Source organism: Protomyctophum parallelum (assembly GCF_964188405.1).
Source record: "Protomyctophum parallelum genome assembly, chromosome: 18".
NCBI classification, from domain to species: Eukaryota; Metazoa; Chordata; class Actinopteri; order Myctophiformes; family Myctophidae; genus Protomyctophum; species Protomyctophum parallelum.
Genome location: NC_139716.1, coordinates 45727663 through 45748157, shown reverse-complemented (window position 1 = coordinate 45748157; position 20495 = coordinate 45727663). Strand labels below are relative to the sequence as shown.

General features: G+C 42.4%; 1 protein-coding gene across 1 annotated transcript in view; it reads right to left on the bottom strand.

The window, feature by feature from the left end:
* avil (advillin) overlaps positions 1–20495 on the bottom strand; it is a gene marked incomplete at its 3' end in the record, with an annotated part of 51675 nt that overhangs the window by 19282 nt on the left and 11898 nt on the right. The window contains exons 7-12 of the mRNA XM_083789290.1: positions 18017–18095; positions 5247–5345; positions 3821–3974; positions 3428–3528; positions 2016–2153; positions 1302–1460 (exon numbers count right to left, since the gene is read on the bottom strand). Of these exons, the coding sequence (XP_083645416.1) occupies positions 1302–1460; positions 2016–2153; positions 3428–3528; positions 3821–3974; positions 5247–5345; positions 18017–18095 (730 nt within the window). The remainder of the gene's footprint in view (positions 1–1301; positions 1461–2015; positions 2154–3427; positions 3529–3820; positions 3975–5246; positions 5346–18016; positions 18096–20495) is intronic.

Sequence of the window (20495 nt, the reverse complement as noted above, 5' to 3'; positions counted from 1 at the left end):
TATAGGATCTAGAGGTTCCTTCCTGAGACAAACCAGATTTAACTATCAGAAGGCGACGGGAGGTTCAGGTTCTAGGATCTAGAGGTTCCTTCCTGAAATAAACCAGATTTAACTATCAGAAGCTGACGGGAGCTTCAGGTTCTAGGATCTAGAGGTTCCTTCCTGAAACAAACCAGATTTAACTATCAGAAGCTGACGGGAGGTTCAGGTTCTAGGACCTAGAGGTTCCTTCCTGAAATAAACCAGATTTAACTATCAGAAGCCGACGGGAGGTTCAGGTTCTATAGGATCTAGAGGTTCCTTCCTGAAATAAACCAGATTTAACTATCAGAAGCTGACGGGAGGTTCAGGTTCTATAGGATCTAGAGGTTCCTTCCTGAGACAAACCAGATTTAACTATCAGAAGGCGACGGGAGGTTCAGGTTCTAGGATCTAGAGGTTCCTTCCTGAAATAAACCAGATTTAACTATCAGAAGCTGACGGGAGCTTCAGGTTCTAGGATCTAGAGGTTCCTTCCTGAAACAAACCAGATTTAACTATCAGAAGCCGACGGGAGCTTCAGGTTCTAGGATCTAGAGGTTCCTCCCTGAAACAAACCAGATTTAACTATCAGAAGCTGACGGGAGCTTCAGGTTCTATAGGATCTAGAGGTTCCTCCCTGAAATAAACCAGATTTAACAGCCGGACTTATCCTGATTATCACAGCTAAGGCTACAGCTGTGTTGCCATGTCTGCTTATTGACTCATGTATTGCGGCAAAGGGATTTCTACGTGGTTCAACAACGCTCCGATCACGTGATCCAAAAAAGAAAGAGAAAAAAAAGCCTCTCCCCCTCCTCCCCCCTCCCTTACTGAAATCAGGACGAGAGGTAACCCCATAGAGTATTAAAAGGATAGAGACTGAACTGGCGTGAAGCTCCGCCCCCTCCGCTATTCATGCCAGTGGAAGTTGCTCAGTGGCGTTTTGAAGCCGCCGGAGGGACCGTCTATTTCCGCCTTTTTGGGCGCATTTCCGCATTAATTTTGACCTCCACAATTTGGAGGTCAAATGCGGAAAGTGCAACCGAGCGCTCAATGTTAAAGCCCAGATGCTGCACGGGGGGGTTTCCTCGTCATGAATCCACGGGTCCGCCTGCAGTCCTTCCTCTTACCACTAGAGGGCCCAGCGCTTCAACATTGGAGTGCCTAGCTGGCCCCTTGGCAACCCCCGTAACAGAACCGCTGCATACCAAGCCGATCCTGTCGGTGCGGGGGGGGGGGGGGGGGGGTTGAGACCCACAGATATACACAACATGCGTTACCTCAAAGATGACCATCCTGCCCTTGAACATGGCCATGAAGTGGCGCGGCTCCTTGCCCATGGTCAGTCTGACCTGCACGGGTCGCCCGTCGTACTTCTGGTCCAAGCTGACCGCCTGGAAGGCCGAGGCTGCCACCTCGTCCTGGGAGGCATGACGACCCTGGAACCAATCAGAACACAGAGGCATGACGACCCTGGAACCAATAAGAACACAGAGGCATGACGACCCTGGAACCAATCAGAACACAGAGGCATGACGACCCTGGAACCAATCAGAACACAGAGGCATGACGACCCTGGAACCAATAAGAACACAGAGGCATGACGACCCTGGAACCAATCAGAACACAGAGGCATGACGACCCTGGAACCAATCAGAACACAGAGGCATGACGACCCTGGAACCAATAAGAACACAGTATTTAATCACTTGAACCCTGGGGACTAAACAAGCTTACAGGATGCTGTGACTCATAAGCTTGTCGATCAGATATTTTCGCCATGTTGACTGTGAATGTGAGGAAGGCCTAGAGCCCATGAGTGACATCATACCTGTACAGCAGGTATGAGGTCACTCCTACTGTACTCCTACTGTACTCCTACTGTACCTGCCATTATGTAACCTAGAGCCCATGTTGACCTCATACCTGTACAGCAGGTAGTTCCTCTGGCTGTGGACCTCATAGCTGTAGAGCAGAAGGTAACAGTCTCCTACCTGCCAGATGTACAGCAGGTAGTTCCTCTTCATGTGGACCTCGTAGCCGTACAGCAGAAGGTAACAGTCTCCTCCATAGAAGTATCCGTGCCTCTCGGCCTCCACGGGGACCAGCTCCAGGTCCTCGATGCGCCACACCTGTTTGACGCGCCGTCGTTATAATGATTGGAGCAGCTGTGTTATTAACATAGAGATATTAAGAATAGAGTCATGGTTCACTATCGTAGCGTCAGTCCTACCTCCAGCTGTGTTATTAACGTCAGAGCGTAGAGCCGTAGCGTCAGTCCTACCTCCAGCTGTGTTATTAACGTCAGAGCGTAGAGTCGTAGCGTCAGTCCTACCTCCAGCTGTGTTATTAACGTGAGAGCGTAGAGTCGTAGCGTCAGTCCTACCTCCAGCTGTGTTATTAACGTCAGAGCGTAGAGTCGTAGCATCAGTCCTACCTCCAGCTGTGTTATTAACGTCAGAGCGTAGAGTCGTAGCGTCAGTCCTACCTCCAGCTGTGTTATTAACGTCAGAGCGTAGAGCCGTAGCGTCAGTCCTACCTCCAGCTGTGTTATTAACGTCAGAGCATAGAGCCATAGCGTCAGTCCTACCTCCAGCTGTGTTATTAACGTGAGAGCAGAGAGTCGTAGCGTCAGTTCTACCTCCAGCTGTGTTATTAACGTCAGAGCATGGAGCCGTAGCGTCAGTCCTACCTCCAGCTGTGTTATTAACGTGAGAGCGTAGAGTCGTAGCATCAGTCCTACCTCCAGCTGTGTTATTAACGTGAGAGCGTAGAGTCGTAGCGTCAGTCCTACCTCCAGCTGTGTTATTAACGTGAGAGCGTAGAGTCGTAGCGTCAGTCCTACCTCCAGCTGTGTTATTAACGTGAGAGCGTAGAGTCGTAGCGTCAGTCCTACCTCCAGCTGTGTTATTAACGTGAGAGCGTAGAGTCGTAGCATCAGTCCTACCTCCAGCTGTGTTATTAACGTGAGAGCAGAGAGTCGTAGCATCAGTCCTACCTCCAGCTGTGTTATTAACGTCAGAGCAGAGAGTGGTAGCGTCAGTCCTACCTCCAGCTGTGTTATTAACGTCAGAGCAGAGAGTGGTAGCGTCAGTCCTACCTCCAGCTGTGTTTTTTACGTCAGAGCGTAGAGCCGTAGCGTCAGTCCTACCTCCAGCTGTGTTATTAACGTCAGAGCGTAGAGCCGTAGCGTCAGTCCTACCTCCAGCTGTGTTATTAACGTGAGAGCGTAGAGTCGTAGCATCAGTCCTACCTCCAGCTGTGTTATTAACGTCAGAGCGTAGAGCCGTAGCGTCAGTCCTACCTCCAGCTGTGTTATTAACGTCAGAGCGTAGAGCCGTAGCGTCAGTCCTACCTCCAGCTGTGTTATTAACGTGAGAGCGTAGAGTCGTAGCGTCAGTCCTACCTCCAGCTGTCCCTCTCCGTCGTCCACCATGCGTTCCTGTGCGGCCACCTCGGGCCTGGCGTGCATCAGAGTGGCGTCAAACTTCTCCTGGGTGACATCGGCTGGAAGGACACATCGTCAATGCAACAGTAGTACGGTATAATATATACAGTATATATATATACTGTATATAATATATACAGTATATATATATACTGTATATAATATATACAGTATATAGGAATAAATCTGAAAAAGGTCAAATGACCAAAAAACGATGACCGTTCCTCCTCATGCGTTTTGCACTACCTTTCAGAGGGGACTGGTCCCCAGACCCACATACCCACTCTCCCCCTGGCGTAGACCCTCTCCAGACCTCTCCCCCTGGCGTAGACCCTCCCCAGACCCACATACCCACTCTCCCCCTGGCGTAGACCCTCCCCAGTCCCTGGCTCTGGTCTCTGGACCTCCAGGAACAGAACAGCTGCTTGAAGAGAGCCGACTCGGCCCCGTCGTTCACCGTCTCTACGTTGGTGCTCACGGCGTACTTCTGTGTTTTAATGAACTCCTGGAAAAGTAGAATGGTAACATGCGTATATTCAGAAGGTAAAATGTGTCAAAATCCAAAAAAGTATCGGTATCACCGATACAGATACTGATAAGATGCGTATCGGTCGATAGTTTACTTTACAGAGTCCTGTGCCCTCCACCAGGGCAGGGCAGGTTGTGGCCTCCTGGTGGCGCTATAACCTCGGGGCACAGGTCTCCACCAGGGCAGGGCAGGTTGTGGCCTCCTGGTGGCGCTATAACCTCGGGGCACAGGTCTCCACCAGGGCAGGGCAGGTTGTGGCCTCCTGGTGGCGCTATAACCTCGGGGCACAGGTCTCCACCAGGGCAGGGCAGGTTGTGGCCTCCTGGTGGCGCTATAACCGGCCCATGTGAAAAGGGAGCCATTTCTTCTTATACGCCTTGGATGGCAATTGGATGATTTGAGGCATTTGGTTCAAAATGGTGGCGCTATAACAAACAGGCCAAAGGGTGGGATATATTCCTCAGCCTAGTAGGAAAGGGTGTGAAAGATTTCACGTAAATTGCACGCTGCGTTCATGATTTGAGGCTTTTTTTGTTCAAAATGGGCCAATCCTGCAAACTTTGAAAGCCAATAATAGCCAATTAGGATGGAATATGTAATATCGTACAGATCCGTCTTGAACACATGACTGTAGAGATAGTGTGTAACGATTTGCGGGATTTTTGGACAGAATCTGGAGGAGTAATGGCAAAGAAAAAGATTTTCAAAAGTCGGCCTCCTGGTGGCGCTATAACAGGCCGCTCTGGAAAATCCTCTATCAGAATTGTATCAGCTTTTGTGATACTTATCATCGGAACTATTTTATCCAAACAAATACATTATGTTGTATAAATGTTTAAAACATTCTGAACGGGAACCCATTTTGGTGTCAGCATCATGTTATGCTTTAGCTATTGAAAAATAGCAGATCTACAAGCTCATAGCGCGCCACCGAGTGGCGCGCTACGAGCTTGTAGATCTGCTATTTTTGAAAAATCGAAGAACGACTGACATTTTTTTAATCTGATCTCAGGTCAGAATGGGTTAATCAGACCAGTGTGTGTCCAGTGGAAACCTCGTATGAATCTGATCTCAGGTCAGAATGGGTTAAAACATTTGACATAATGGTACAGATGACAAAGCACTATGTATTCTATGTAAGGTCCTTGAAGGTCAAACAACAGTATGTATTCTAAGGTCCTAAACATTGTCACCAGAGCTCTGTAAGGTCCTAAACATTGCTCTAGACATGGCTTGTAGATCTGTTACCAGAGCTCTAGACATGGCTGCCTGCCTCTCGGCCTTGTTCGCCTTCTTTCCTTTCCAGACAAAGATCTTCAAGCCTCCTTGATCCAAGATGTAGCAGTCCTGGAAAATATACATTATATATAATATTATATAATATACCCTCAACATGCAGTAATCACTATACTGCCTCCCCCTGGCCAGCCGGGGCGCCTGATGGAGGGGAAAGGAACTGGTCTCTAAACTGCCTCCCCCTGGCCAGCCGGGGCGCCTGATGGAGGGGAAAGGAACTGGTCTCTAAACTGCCTCCCCCTGGCCAGCCGGGGCGCCTGATGGAGGGGAAAGGAACTGGTTGGAATAACGTGTTCCTTCCACGCGCTACGTCCAACCAGGGAAACTCCCCCCTGTCAGGTGTAAAGGAGCAACTTGGACACTCAGGCATGAAGGAAGCATGAGTTCAAGTCCGTTGCTCTCCCCTTGTCCCCCATATATGGGGACTAGTTTGGTCTCCCCTTGTCCCCCATATATGGGGACTAGGTTGGTCTCCCCTTGTCCCCCATATATGGGGACTAGGTTGGTCTCCCCTTGTCCCCCATATATGGGGACTAGGTTGGTCTCCCCTTGTCCCCCATATATGGGGACTAGGTTGCTCTCCCCTTGTCCCCCATATATGGGGACTAGGTTGGTCTCCCCTTGTCCCCCATATATGGGGACTAGGTTGCTCTCCCCTTGTCCCCCATATATGGGGACTAGGTTGGCGGAGGGTGTGTAGAGCCCAGGATCACATTAGATGATTGACACAGGGGTGAGAAATGGGTTACAGAATCGTGGGATAAAAAAGATATAGATATAATATAATATATATCATTTATACCAGCACTAGTTATTTTTTAAATTTAGATTCCTATTAAATACACTTAGATGTCTTTTGTACTTTTACTGGGGGTACTGTAACGAAGTGGTCCTCCGTTACTGATATTTGGCACATTTCAATATGTATATTGTTTGACACACAAAGGAAAAGTCATGAGTTTAACTGGTTTATTGAAAGTATTATGAACATGAAAAAAATAATAATTATGTAATATGAGACTGTTATGGGTACGTGAATACTGACTGCTTCTGTTCTGTCTGTTCCAGTGTGTTCGGGCAAAAGAGTCCCAGGCTACCAGAGCACCATGTATTGGTCTGGACTGGACCACAGTGAAATAGCCATGGGGGTGGTTGAGTTATGCAGTGGAGCTGCTAATGATAATGTGATATGTGGGTTATCTTGCAATAGTGGGCATCATTGATATGTACTTACCGGTGTAGGGATATAGAGTTATAGGTTCAGGTGATGTGGGTTATGTGGGGCTCAGAAAAGGGTTGCATGTTTAACCGGTAAAATGGTACAGTCTGCACTGATTGGTTCAGCTGACTATAAAAGGCTGCCAGGAAGCACACACCAACTCAGTGTTGGATTCAGTGAGAGGGCATGGTGGAGCTGCACACCAACATGCCCTATTTGTTTGCTGCCTGTATTCTGCCATTGGCCATGCTGTCAACCTTCTTTTTGGAATAAACCACGGTGTGGCTGCTTTTTACATCCTGACTCTGTGCTCATTTCCAGCCGCTTATCGGGCCGACACTACAGGTACATTTTGAATACCGGACTTCTACTTGTAACAGAGTACTTCTACATTGCAGTATTTATACTTTAAGACAATTGAGTACTTTTTCCACCACTGCACCTATACGACACTGATCGCTAACTCGAGTCCACCTGTTAGTTCTAGGCAGCCAATCAGCTGTGTCCTGTTAGTTCCAGCCAATCAGCTGTGTCCCTGTTAGTTCCAGCCAATCAGCTGTGTCCTGTTAGTTCCAGCCAATCAGCTGTGTCCTGTTAGTTCCAGCCAATCAGCTGTGTCCTGTTAGTTCCAGCCAATCAGCTGTGTCCTGTTAGTTCCAGCCAATCAGCTGTGTCCTGTTAGTTCCAGCCAATCAGCTGTGTCCTGTTAGTTCCAGCCAATCAGCTGTGTCCTGTTAGTTCCAGCCAATCAGCTGTGTCCTGTTAGTTCCAGCCAATCAGCTGTGTCCTGTTAGTTCCAGCCAATCAGCTGTGTCCTGTTAGTTCCAGCCAATCAGCTGTGTCCTGTTAGTTCCAGCCAATCAGCTGTGTCCTGTTAGTTCCAGCCAATCAGCTGTGTCCTGTTAGTTCCAGCCAATCAGCTGTGTCCTGTTAGTTCCAGCCAATCAGCTGTGTCCTGTTAGTTCCAGCCAATCAGCTGTGTCCTGTTAGTTCCAGCCAATCAGCTGTGTCCCTGTTAGTTCCAGCCAATCGCGTGCTGATTGTGTCTGCATGTGTTCACCTGTGTGTTGTCTATAAATACTCTGTTCATTTAGTTCTCCTGTAACATGCAGTTTGTAGTTGACAGACACTAACTACACTAGTGACTTTCTGTTCATTTAGTTCTCCTGTAACATGCAGTTTGTAGTTGACAGACACTAACTACACTAGTGACTCTCTGTTCATTTAGTTCTCCTGTAACATGCAGTTTGTAGTTGACAGACACTAACTACACTAGTGACTTTCTGTTCATTTAGTTCTCCTGTAACATGCAGTTTGTAGTTGACAGACACTAACTACACTAGTGACTTTCTGTTCATTTAGTTCTCCTGTAACATGCAGTTTGTAGTTGACAGACACTAACTACACTAGTGACTTTCTGTTCATTTAGTTCTCCTGTAACATGCAGTTTGTAGTTGACAGACACTAACTACACTAGTGACTTTCTGTTCATTTAGTTCTCCTGTAACATGCAGTTTGTAGTTGACAGACACTAACTACACTAGTGACTCTCTGTTCATTTAGTTCTCCTGTAACATGCAGTTTGTAGTTGACAGACACTAACTACACTAGTGACTTTCTGTTCATTTAGTCTCCTGTAACATGCAGTTTGTAGTTGACAGACACTAACTACACTAGTGACTTTCTGTTCATTTAGTTCTCCTGTAACATGCAGTTTGTAGTTGACAGACACTAACTACACTAGTGACTTTCTGTTCATTTAGTTCTCCTGTAACATGCAGTTTGTAGTTGACAGACACTAACTACACTAGTGACTTTCTGTTCATTTAGTTCTCCTGTAACATGCAGTTTGTAGTTGACAGACACTAACTACACTAGTGACTTTCTGTTCATTTAGTTCTCCTGTAACATGCAGTTTGTAGTTGACAGACACTACACTAGTGACTCTCTGTTCATTTAGTTCTCCTGTAACATGCAGTTTGTAGTTGACAGACACTAACTACACTAGTGACTTTCTGTTCATTTAGTTCTCCTGTAACATGCAGTTTGTAGTTGACAGACACTAACTACACTAGTGACTTTCTGTTCATTTAGTTCTCCTGTAACATGCAGTTTGTAGTTGACAGACACTAACTACACTAGTGACTCTCTGTGCATTTAGTTCTCCTGTAACATGCAGTTTGTAGTTGACAGACACTAACTACACTAGTGACTCTCTGTTCATTTAGTTCTCCTGTAACATGCAGTTTGTAGTTGACAGACACTAACTACACTAGTGACTTTCTGTTCATTTAGTTCTCCTGTAACATGCAGTTTGTAGTTGACAGACACTAACTACACTAGTGACTTTCTGTTCATTTAGTTCTCCTGTAACATGCAGTTTGTAGTTGACAGACACTAACTACACTAGTGACTTTCTGTTCATTTAGTTCTCCTGTAACATGCAGTTTGTAGTTGACAGACACTAACTACACTAGTGACTCTCTGTTCATTTAGTTCTCCTGTAACATGCAGTTTGTAGTTGACAGACACTAACTACACTAGTGACTCTCTGTTCATTTAGTTCTCCTGTAACATGCAGTTTGTAGTTGACAGACACTAACTACACTAGTGACTTTCTGTGCATTTAGTTCTCCTGTAACATGTAGTTTGTAGTTGACAGACACTAACTACACTAGTGACTTTCTGTGCATTTAGTTCTCCTGTAACATGCAGTTTGTAGTTGACAGACACTAACTACACTAGTGACTTTCTGTTCATTTAGTTCTCCTGTAACATGCAGTTTGTAGTTGACAGACACTACACTAGTGACTTTCTGTGCATTTAGTTCTCCTGTAACATGCAGTTTGTAGTTGACAGACACTAACTACACTAGTGACTCTCTGTTCATTTAGTTCTCCTGTAACATGTAGTTTGTAGTTGACAGACACTAACTACACTAGTGACTTTCTGTGCATTTAGTTCTCCTGTAACATGCAGTTTGTAGTTGACAGACACTAACTACACTAGTGACTTTCTGTTCATTTAGTTCTCCTGTAACATGCAGTTTGTAGTTGACAGACACTACACTAGTGACTTTCTGTGCATTTAGTTCTCCTGTAACATGCAGTTTGTAGTTGACAGACACTAACTACACTAGTGACTCTCTGTTCATTTAGTTCTCCTGTAACATGCAGTTTGTAGTTGACAGACACTACACTAGTGACTTTCTGTTCATTTAGTTCTCCTGTAACATGCAGTTTGTAGTTGACAGACACTAACTACACTAGTGACTTTCTGTTCATTTAGTTCTCCTGTAACATGCAGTTTGTAGTTGACAGACACTAACTACACTAGTGACTTTCTGTTCATTTAGTCTCCTGTAACATGCAGTTTGTAGTTGACAGACACTAACTACACTAGTGACTTTCTGTGCATTTAGTTCTCCTGTAACATGCAGTTTGTAGTTGACAGACACTAACTACACTAGTGACTTTCTGTTCATTTAGTTCTCCTGTAACATGCAGTTTGTAGTTGACAGACACTACACTAGTGACTTTCTGTTCATTTAGTTCTCCTGTAACATGCAGTTTGTAGTTGACAGACACTAACTACACTAGTGACTCTCTGTTCATTTAGTTCTCCTGTAACATGCAGTTTGTAGTTGACAGACACTACACTAGTGACTCTCTGTTCATTTAGTTCTCCTGTAACATGCAGTTTGTAGTTGACAGACACTAACTACACTAGTGACTTTCTGTTCATTTAGTTCTCCTGTAACATGCAGTTTGTAGTTGACAGACACTAACTACACTAGTGACTCTCTGTGCATTTAGTTCTCCTGTAACATGCAGTTTGTAGTTGACAGACACTAACTACACTAGTGACTCTCTGTTCATTTAGTTCTCCTGTAACATGCAGTTTGTAGTTGACAGACACTAACTACACTAGTGACTTTCTGTTCATTTAGTTCTCCTGTAACATGCAGTTTGTAGTTGACAGACACTACACTAGTGACTTTCTGTGCATTTAGTTCTCCTGTAACATGCAGTTTGTAGTTGACAGACACTACACTAGTGACTTTCTGTTCATTTAGTCTCCTGTAACATGCAGTTTGTAGTTGACAGACACTAACTACACTAGTGACTTTCTGTTCATTTAGTCTCCTGTAACATGCAGTTTGTAGTTGACAGACACTAACTACACTAGTGACTTTCTGTTCATTTAGTCTCCTGTAACATGCAGTTTGTAGTTGACAGACACTAACTACACTAGTGACTTTCTGTTCATTTAGTCTCCTGTAACATGCAGTTTGTAGTTGACAGACACTAACTACACTAGTGACTTTCTGTTCATTTAGTTCTCCTGTAACATGCAGTTTGTAGTTGACAGACACTAACTACACTAGTGACTTTCTGTTCATTTAGTTCTCCTGTAACATGCAGTTTGTAGTTGACAGACACTAACTACACTAGTGACTTTCTGTTCATTTAGTTCTACTGTAACATGCAGTTTGTAGTTGACAGACACTAACTACACTAGTGACTCTCTGTTCATTTAGTTCTCCTGTAACATGCAGTTTGTAGTTGACAGACACTAACTACACTAGTGACTTTCTGTGCATTTAGTTCTCCTGTAACATGCAGTTTGTAGTTGACAGACACTAACTACACTAGTGACTTTCTGTTCATTTAGTTCTCCTGTAACATGCAGTTTGTAGTTGACAGACACTAACTACACTAGTGACTTTCTGTTCATTTAGTTCTCCTGTAACATGCAGTCTGTAGTTGACAGACACTAACTACACTAGTGACTCTCTGTTCATTTAGTTCTCCTGTAACATGCAGTTTGTAGTTGACAGACACTACACTAGTGACTTTCTGTTCATTTAGTTCTCCTGTAACATGCAGTTTGTAGTTGACAGACACTAACTACACTAGTGACTTTCTGTTCATTTAGTTCTCCTGTAACATGCAGTTTGTAGTTGACAGACACTAACTACACTAGTGACTTTCTGTTCATTTAGTTCTCCTGTAACATGCAATTTGTAGTTGACAGACACTAACTACACTAGTGACTTTCTGTTCATTTAGTTCTCCTGTAACATGCAGTTTGTAGTTGACAGACACTAACTACACTAGTGACTTTCTGTTCATTTAGTTCTCCTGTAACATGTAGTTTGTAGTTGACAGACACTAACTACACTAGTGACTTTCTGTTCATTTAGTCTCCTGTAACATGCAGTTTGTAGTTGACAGACACTAACTACACTAGTGACTTTCTGTTCATTTAGTTCTCCTGTAACATGCAGTTTGTAGTTGACAGACACTAACTACACTAGTGACTTTCTGTGCATTTAGTTCTCCTGTAACATGCAGTTTGTAGTTGACAGACACTACACTAGTGACTTTCTGTTCATTTAGTTCTCCTGTAACATGCAGTTTGTAGTTGACAGACACTAACTACACTAGTGACTTTCTGTTCATTTAGTCTCCTGTAACATGCAGTTTGTAGTTGACAGACACTAACTACACTAGTGACTTTCTGTTCATTTAGTTCTCCTGTAACATGCAGTCTGTAGTTGACAGACACTAACTACACTAGTGACTTTCTGTTCATTTAGTTCTCCTGTAACATGCAGTTTGTAGTTGACAGACACTAACTACACTAGTGACTTTCTGTTCATTTAGTTCTCCTGTAACATGCAGTTTGTAGTTGACAGACACTAACTACACTAGTGACTTTCTGTTCATTTAGTTCTCCTGTAACATGCAATTTGTAGTTGACAGACACTAACTACACTAGTGACTTTCTGTTCATTTAGTTCTCCTGTAACATGCAGTTTGTAGTTGACAGACACTAACTACACTAGTGACTTTCTGTTCATTTAGTTCTCCTGTAACATGTAGTTTGTAGTTGACAGACACTAACTACACTAGTGACTTTCTGTGCATTTAGTTCTCCTGTAACATGCAGTTTGTAGTTGACAGACACTACACTAGTGACTTTCTGTTCATTTAGTTCTCCTGTAACATGCAGTTTGTAGTTGACAGACACTAACTACACTAGTGACTTTCTGTTCATTTAGTCTCCTGTAACATGCAGTTTGTAGTTGACAGACACTAACTACACTAGTGACTTTCTGTTCATTTAGTTCTCCTGTAACATGCAGTTTGTAGTTGACAGACACTAACTACACTAGTGACTTTCTGTTCATTTAGTCTCCTGTAACATGCAGTTTGTAGTTGACAGACACTAACTACACTAGTGACTTTCTGTTCATTTAGTTCTCCTGTAACATGCAGTTTGTAGTTGACAGACACTAACTACACTAGTGACTTTCTGTTCATTTAGTTCTCCTGTAACATGCAGTTTGTAGTTGACAGACACTACACTAGTGACTTTCTGTTCATTTAGTTCTCCTGTAACATGCAGTTTGTAGTTGACAGACACTAACTACACTAGTGACTTTCTGTTCATTTAGTTCTCCTGTAACATGCAGTTTGTAGTTGACAGACACTAACTACACTAGTGACTTTCTGTTCATTTAGTTCTCCTGTAACATGTAGTTTGTAGTTGACAGACACTACACTAGTGACTTTCTGTTCATTTAGTTCTCCTGTAACATGCAGTTTGTAGTTGACAGACACTAACTACACTAGTGACTTTCTGTTCATTTAGTCTCCTGTAACATGCAGTTTGTAGTTGACAGACACTAACTACACTAGTGACTTTCTGTTCATTTAGTTCTCCTGTAACATGCAGTTTGTAGTTGACAGACACTAACTACACTAGTGACTTTCTGTTCATTTAGTCTCCTGTAACATGCAGTTTGTAGTTGACAGACACTAACTACACTAGTGACTTTCTGTTCATTTAGTTCTCCTGTAACATGCAGTTTGTAGTTGACAGACACTAACTACACTAGTGACTTTCTGTTCATTTAGTTCTCCTGTAACATGCAGTTTGTAGTTGACAGACACTAACTACACTAGTGACTTTCTGTTCATTTAGTTCTCCTGTAACATGCAGTTTGTAGTTGACAGACACTACACTAGTGACTTTCTGTTCATTTAGTCTCCTGTAACATGTAGTTTGTAGTTGACAGACACTAACTACACTAGTGACTTTCTGTTCATTTAGTTCTCCTGTAACATGTAGTTTGTAGTTGACAGACACTAACTACACTAGTGACTTTCTGTTCATTTAGTTCTCCTGTAACATGCAGTTTGTAGTTGACAGACACTAACTACACTAGTGACTTTCTGTTCATTTAGTCTCCTGTAACATGCAGTTTGTAGTTGACAGACACTAACTACACTAGTGACTTTCTGTTCATTTAGTTCTCCTGTAACATGCAGTTTGTAGTTGACAGACACTAACTACACTAGTGACTTTCTGTTCATTTAGTCTCCTGTAACATGCAGTTTGTAGTTGACAGACACTAACTACACTAGTGACTTTCTGTTCATTTAGTTCTCCTGTAACATGCAGTTTGTAGTTGACAGACACTAACTACACTAGTGACTTTCTGTTCATTTAGTTCTCCTGTAACATGCAGTTTGTAGTTGACAGACACTAACTACACTAGTGACTTTCTGTTCATTTAGTCTCCTGTAACATGCAGTTTGTAGTTGACAGACACTAACTACACTAGTGACTTTCTGTTCATTTAGTTCTCCTGTAACATGCAGTTTGTAGTTGACAGACACTAACTACACTAGTGACTCTCTGTTCATTTAGTTCTCCTGTAACATGCAGTTTGTAGTTGACAGACACTAACTACACTAGTGACTTTCTGTTCATTTAGTTCTCCTGTAACATGCAGTTTGTAGTTGACAGACACTAACTACACTAGTGACTTTCTGTTCATTTAGTCTCCTGTAACATGCAGTTTGTAGTTGACAGACACTAACTACACTAGTGACTTTCTGTTCATTTAGTTCTCCTGTAACATGCAGTTTGTAGTTGACAGACACTAACTACACTAGTGACTTTCTGTTCATTTATTTCTCCTGTAACATGCAGTTTGTAGTTGACAGACACTAACTACACTAGTGACTTTCTGTTCATTTAGTTCTCCTGTAACATGCAGTTTGTAGTTGACAGACACTAACTACACTAGTGACTTTCTGTTCATTTAGTTCTCCTGTAACATGCAGTTTGTAGTTGACAGACACTAACTACACTAGTGACTTTCTGTTCATTTAGTTCTCCTGTAACATGCAGTTTGTAGTTGACAGACACTAACTACACTAGTGACTTTCTGTTCATTTAGTCTCCTGTAACATGCAGTTTGTAGTTGACAGACACTAACTACACTAGTGACTTTCTGTTCATTTAGTTCTCCTGTAACATGCAGTTTGTAGTTGACAGACACTAACTACACTAGTGACTTTCTGTTCATTTAGTTCTCCTGTAACATGCAGTTTGTAGTTGACAGACACTAACTACACTAGTGACTCTCTGTTCATTTAGTTCTCCTGTAACATGCAGTTTGTAGTTGACAGACACTAACTACACTAGTGACTTTCTGTTCATTTAGTTCTCCTGTAACATGCAGTTTGTAGTTGACAGACACTAACTACACTAGTGACTTTCTGTTCATTTAGTTCTCCTGTAACATGCAGTTTGTAGTTGACAGACACTAACTACACTAGTGACTTTCTGTTCATTTAGTTCTCCTGTAACATGCAGTTTGTAGTTGACAGACACTAACTACACTAGTGACTTTCTGTTCATTTAGTCTCCTGTAACATGCAGTTTGTAGTTGACAGACACTAACTACACTAGTGACTTTCTGTTCATTTAGTTCTCCTGTAACATGCAGTTTGTAGTTGACAGACACTAACTACACTAGTGACTTTCTGTTCATTTAGTCTCCTGTAACATGCAGTTTGTAGTTGACAGACACTAACTACACTAGTGACTTTCTGTTCATTTAGTTCTCCTGTAACATGCAGTTTGTAGTTGACAGACACTAACTACACTAGTGACTTTCTGTTCATTTAGTTCTCCTGTAACATGCAGTTTGTAGTTGACAGACACTAACTACACTAGTGACTTTCTGTTCATTTAGTTCTCCTGTAACATGCAGTTTGTAGTTGACAGACACTACACTAGTGACTCTCTGTTCATTTAGTTCTCCTGTAACATGCAGTTTGTAGTTGACAGACACTACACTAGTGACTTTCTGTTCATTTAGTTCTCCTGTAACATGCAGTTTGTAGTTGACAGACACTAACTACACTAGTGACTTTCTGTTCATTTAGTTCTCCTGTAACATGCAGTTTGTAGTTGACAGACACTAACTACACTAGTGACTTTCTGTTCATTTAGTTCTCCTGTAACATGCAGTTTGTAGTTGACAGACACTAACTACACTAGTGACTTTCTGTTCATTTAGTTCTCCTGTAACATGCAGTTTGTAGTTGACAGACACTAACTACACTAGTGACTTTCTGTTCATTTAGTCTCCTGTAACATGCAGTTTGTAGTTGACAGACACTAACTACACTAGTGACTTTCTGTTCATTTAGTTCTCCTGTAACATGCAGTTTGTAGTTGACAGACACTAACTACACTAGTGACTCTCTGTTCATTTAGTTCTCCTGTAACATGCATTCTGTAGTTGACAGACACTAACTACACTAGTGACTTTCTGTTCATTTAGTTCTCCTGTAACATGCAGTTTGTAGTTGACAGACACTAACTACACTAGTGACTTTCTGTTCATTTAGTTCTCCTGTAACATGCAGTTTGTAGTTGACAGACACTAACTACACTAGTGACTTTCTGTTCATTTAGTTCTCCTGTAACATGCAGTTTGTAGTTGACAGACACTAACTACACTAGTGACTTTCTGTTCATTTAGTTCTCCTGTAACATGCAGTCTGTAGTTGACAGACACTAACTACACTAGTGACTCTCTGTTCATTTAGTTCTCCTGTAACATGCAGTTTGTAGTTGACAGACACTACACTAGTGACTTTCTGTTCATTTAGTTCTCCTGTAACATGCAGTCTGTAGTTGACAGACACTAACTACACTAGTGACTCTCTGTTCATTTAGTTCTCCTGTAACATGCAGTCTGTAGTTGACAGACACTAACTACACTAGTGACTCTCTGTTCATTTAGTTCTCCTGTAACATGCAGTTTGTAGTTGACAGACACTAACTACACTAGTGACTCTCTGTTCATTTAGTTCTCCTGTAACATGCAGTTTGTAGTTGACAGACACTACACTAGTGACTCTCTGTTCATTTAGTTCTCCTGTAACATGCAGTCTGTAGTTGACAGACACTAACTACACTAGTGACTCTCTGTTCATTTAGTTCTCCTGTAACATGCAGTCTGTAGTTGACAGACACTAACTACACTAGTGACTCTCTGTTCATTTAGTTCTCCTGTAACATGCAGTTTGTAGTTGACAGACACTACACTAGGGACTTTCTGTTCATTTAGTTCTCCTGTAACATGCAGTTTGTAGTTGACAGACACTAACTACACTAGTGACTTTCTGTTCATTTAGTTCTCCTGTAACATGCAGTTTGTAGTTGACAGACACTAACTACACTAGTGACTCTCTGTTCATTTAGTTCTCCTGTAACATGCAGTTTGTAGTTGACAGACACTAACTACACTAGTGACTCTCTGTTCATTTAGTTCTCCTGTAACATGCAGTTTGTAGTTGACAGACACTAACTACACTAGTGACTCTCTGTTCATTTAGTTCTCCTGTAACATGCAGTTTGTAGTTGACAGACACTAACTACACTAGTGACTCTCTGTTCATTTAGTTCTCCTGTAACATGCAGTTTGTAGTTGACAGACACTAACTACACTAGTGACTTTCTGTTCATTTAGTTCTCCTGTAACATGCAGTTTGTAGTTGACAGACACTAACTACACTAGTGACTTTCTGTTCATTTAGTTCTCCTGTAACATGCAGTTTGTAGTTGACAGACACTAACTACACTAGTGACTTTCTGTTCATTTAGTTCTCCTGTAACATGCAGTTTGTAGTTGACAGACACTAACTACACTAGTGACTTTCTGTTCATTTAGTTCTCCTGTAACATGCAGTTTGTAGTTGACAGACACTAACTACACTAGTGACTCTCTGTTCATTTAGTCTCCTGTAACATGCAGTTTGTAGTTGACAGACACTAACTACACTAGTGACTTTCTGTTCATTTAGTCTCCTGTAACATGCAGTTTGTAGTTGACAGACACTAACTACACTAGTGACTCTCTGTTCATTTAGTCTCCTGTAACATGCAGTTTGTAGTTGACAGACACTAACTACACTAGTGACTTTCTGTTCATTTAGTTCTCCTGTAACATGCAGTTTGTAGTTGACAGACACTAACTACACTAGTGACTTTCTGTTCATGAATAAATCAGTAGACTTGCTGCCCAGTCGGCCTGTGGGGTTCTTCACTGTACACATCCAGTAGGTCCAACATGATTGTCTCATATTATTGGATGTATAATTATAATTATTATTAAACTGAAACTCACGTCATGATTTAATAGTTCCTGGACCAACGGTCTGGTGGCGACTTCTGTGACCTTCATCTGACCTTCAGCGTCCGACACGCTGAGAGGAAACGACATGTAACACAACGTTTAACGTTAGCTGAAGGATGTTTAAGCACATTCTGGGCGGGAACCCCTTTTGGTGTTGGCATCATGTTATGCTTTAGCTATTGAAAAATAGCAGATCTACAAGCTCATAGCTACGAGCTTTGTAGGTCTGCTATTTTTGAAAAATCGAAGAACGACTGACATGGAAACATAGCTTTTCCAGAAAACTATCATTTTCAAACAGACATTTTTAGAATCTGATCTCAGGTCAGAATGGGTTAAGAACATGTTACTTTTTACTTCTACATGTTTACTTCAGTACATGCTAGTGTGATTGCTCACCTGCTAGTTATTGGGCTGTAGCCTACAGTTTCTGCTGCTAAATTATATCTCATTGCATGCTGATAACAAATATAGAAAATAAATAATACAATCATAAATATAAACGAGGGACTATCAATTCACAATTGTGGCATTTTAGCAGGCGCTCTTAATCCAGAGAGATTTACAGTAAAGCAACGCAAACGCGATGTAATACATCACATTCATAGTAATCTATTTAAACCAAGAACCTATCGTCAGTCTAAACCTACCCAATGAGAGTGTGTGTGTGTGTGTGTGTGTGTGTGTGTGTGTGTGTGTGTGTGTGTGTGTGTGTGTGTGTGTGTGTGTGTGTGTGTGTGTGTGTGTGTGTGTGTGTGTGTGTGTGTGTGTGTGTGTGTGTGTGTGTGTGTGTGTGTGTGTGTGTGTGTGTGTGTGTGTGTGTGTGTGTGTGTTCGACCAATCTTTTCTATTAAATCTGAATTATGTCTGTCTTGAAAACTGCAAAAAGCTGGTGATGAAAACCTGTTATGATGAAAACCTGTTATGATGAAAACCTGTTATGATGAAAACCTGTTATGATGAAAACCTGTTATGATGAAAACCTGTTATGATAAAAACCTGTTATGATGGAAACCTGTTATGATGAAAACCTGTTATGATGAAAACCTGTTATGATGGAAACCTGTTATGATGAAAACCTGTTATGATGAAAACCTGTTATGATGAAAACCTGTTATGATGAAAACCTGTTATGATGAAAACCTGTTATGATGAAAACATGTTATGATGAAAACATGTTATGATGAAAACATGTTATGATGAAAACCTGTTATGATGGAAACCTGTTATGATGGAAACCTGTTATGATGGAAACCTGTTATGATGAAAACCTGTTATGATGAAAACATGTTATGATGGAAACCTGTTATGATGAAAACCTGTTATGATGAAAACATGTTATGATGAAAACCTGTTATGATGGAAACCCGTTATGATGGAAACCTGTTATGATGAAAACATGTTATGATGAAAACATGTTATGATGAAAACCTGTTATGATGAAAACCTGTTATGATGAAAACCTGTTATGTGTCTGAATGTTTTCTGGTTCTCATTTCAGGACATTCAGCTCCTCTACTCACTGGTGGTCAGACTGAATACTCTCTGGTACAGGGTGGTGTCAGACTGAATACTCACTGGTACAGGGTGCTGGTCAGACTGAATACTCACTGGTACAGGGTGCTGGTCAGACTGAATACTCACTGGTACAGGGTGCTGGTCAGACTAAATACTCTCTGGTACAGGGTGGTGTCAGACTGAATACTCTCTGGTACAGGGTGCTGGTCAGACTGAATACTCACTGGTACAGGGTGGTGTCAGACTGAATACTCTCTGGTACAGGGTGGTGTCAGACTGAATACTCTCTGGTACAGGGTGGTGTCAGACTGAATACTCTCTGGTACAGGGTGGTGTCAGACTGAATACTCTCTGGTACAGGGTGGTGTCAGACTGAATACTCTCTGGTACAGGGTGGTGTCAGACTGAATACTCACTGGTACAGGGTGGTGTCAGACTGAATACTCTCTGGTACAGGGTGGTGTCAGACTGAATACTCTCTGGTACAGGGTGGTGTCAGACTGAATACTCACTGGTACAGGGTGCTGGTCAGACTGAATACTCACTGGTACAGGGTGCTGGTCAGACTATACTCACTGGTACAGGGTGGTGTCAGACTGAATACTCACTGGTACAGGGTGGTGTCAGACTGAATACTCTCTGGTACAGGGTGCTGGTCAGACTGAATACTCACTGGTACAGGGTGCTGGTCAGACTGAATACTCACTGGTACAGGGTGGTGTCAGACTGAATACTCACTGGTACAGGGTGCTGGTCAGAGTGAATACTCACTGGTACAGGGTGCTGGTCAGACTGAATACTCACTGGTACAGGGTGGTGTCAGACTGAATACTCACTGGTACAGGGTGGTGTCAGACTATACTCACTGGTACAGGGTGCTGGTCAGACTATACTCACTGGTACAGGGTGGTGTCAGACTATACTCACTGGTACAGGGTGGTGTCAGACTGAA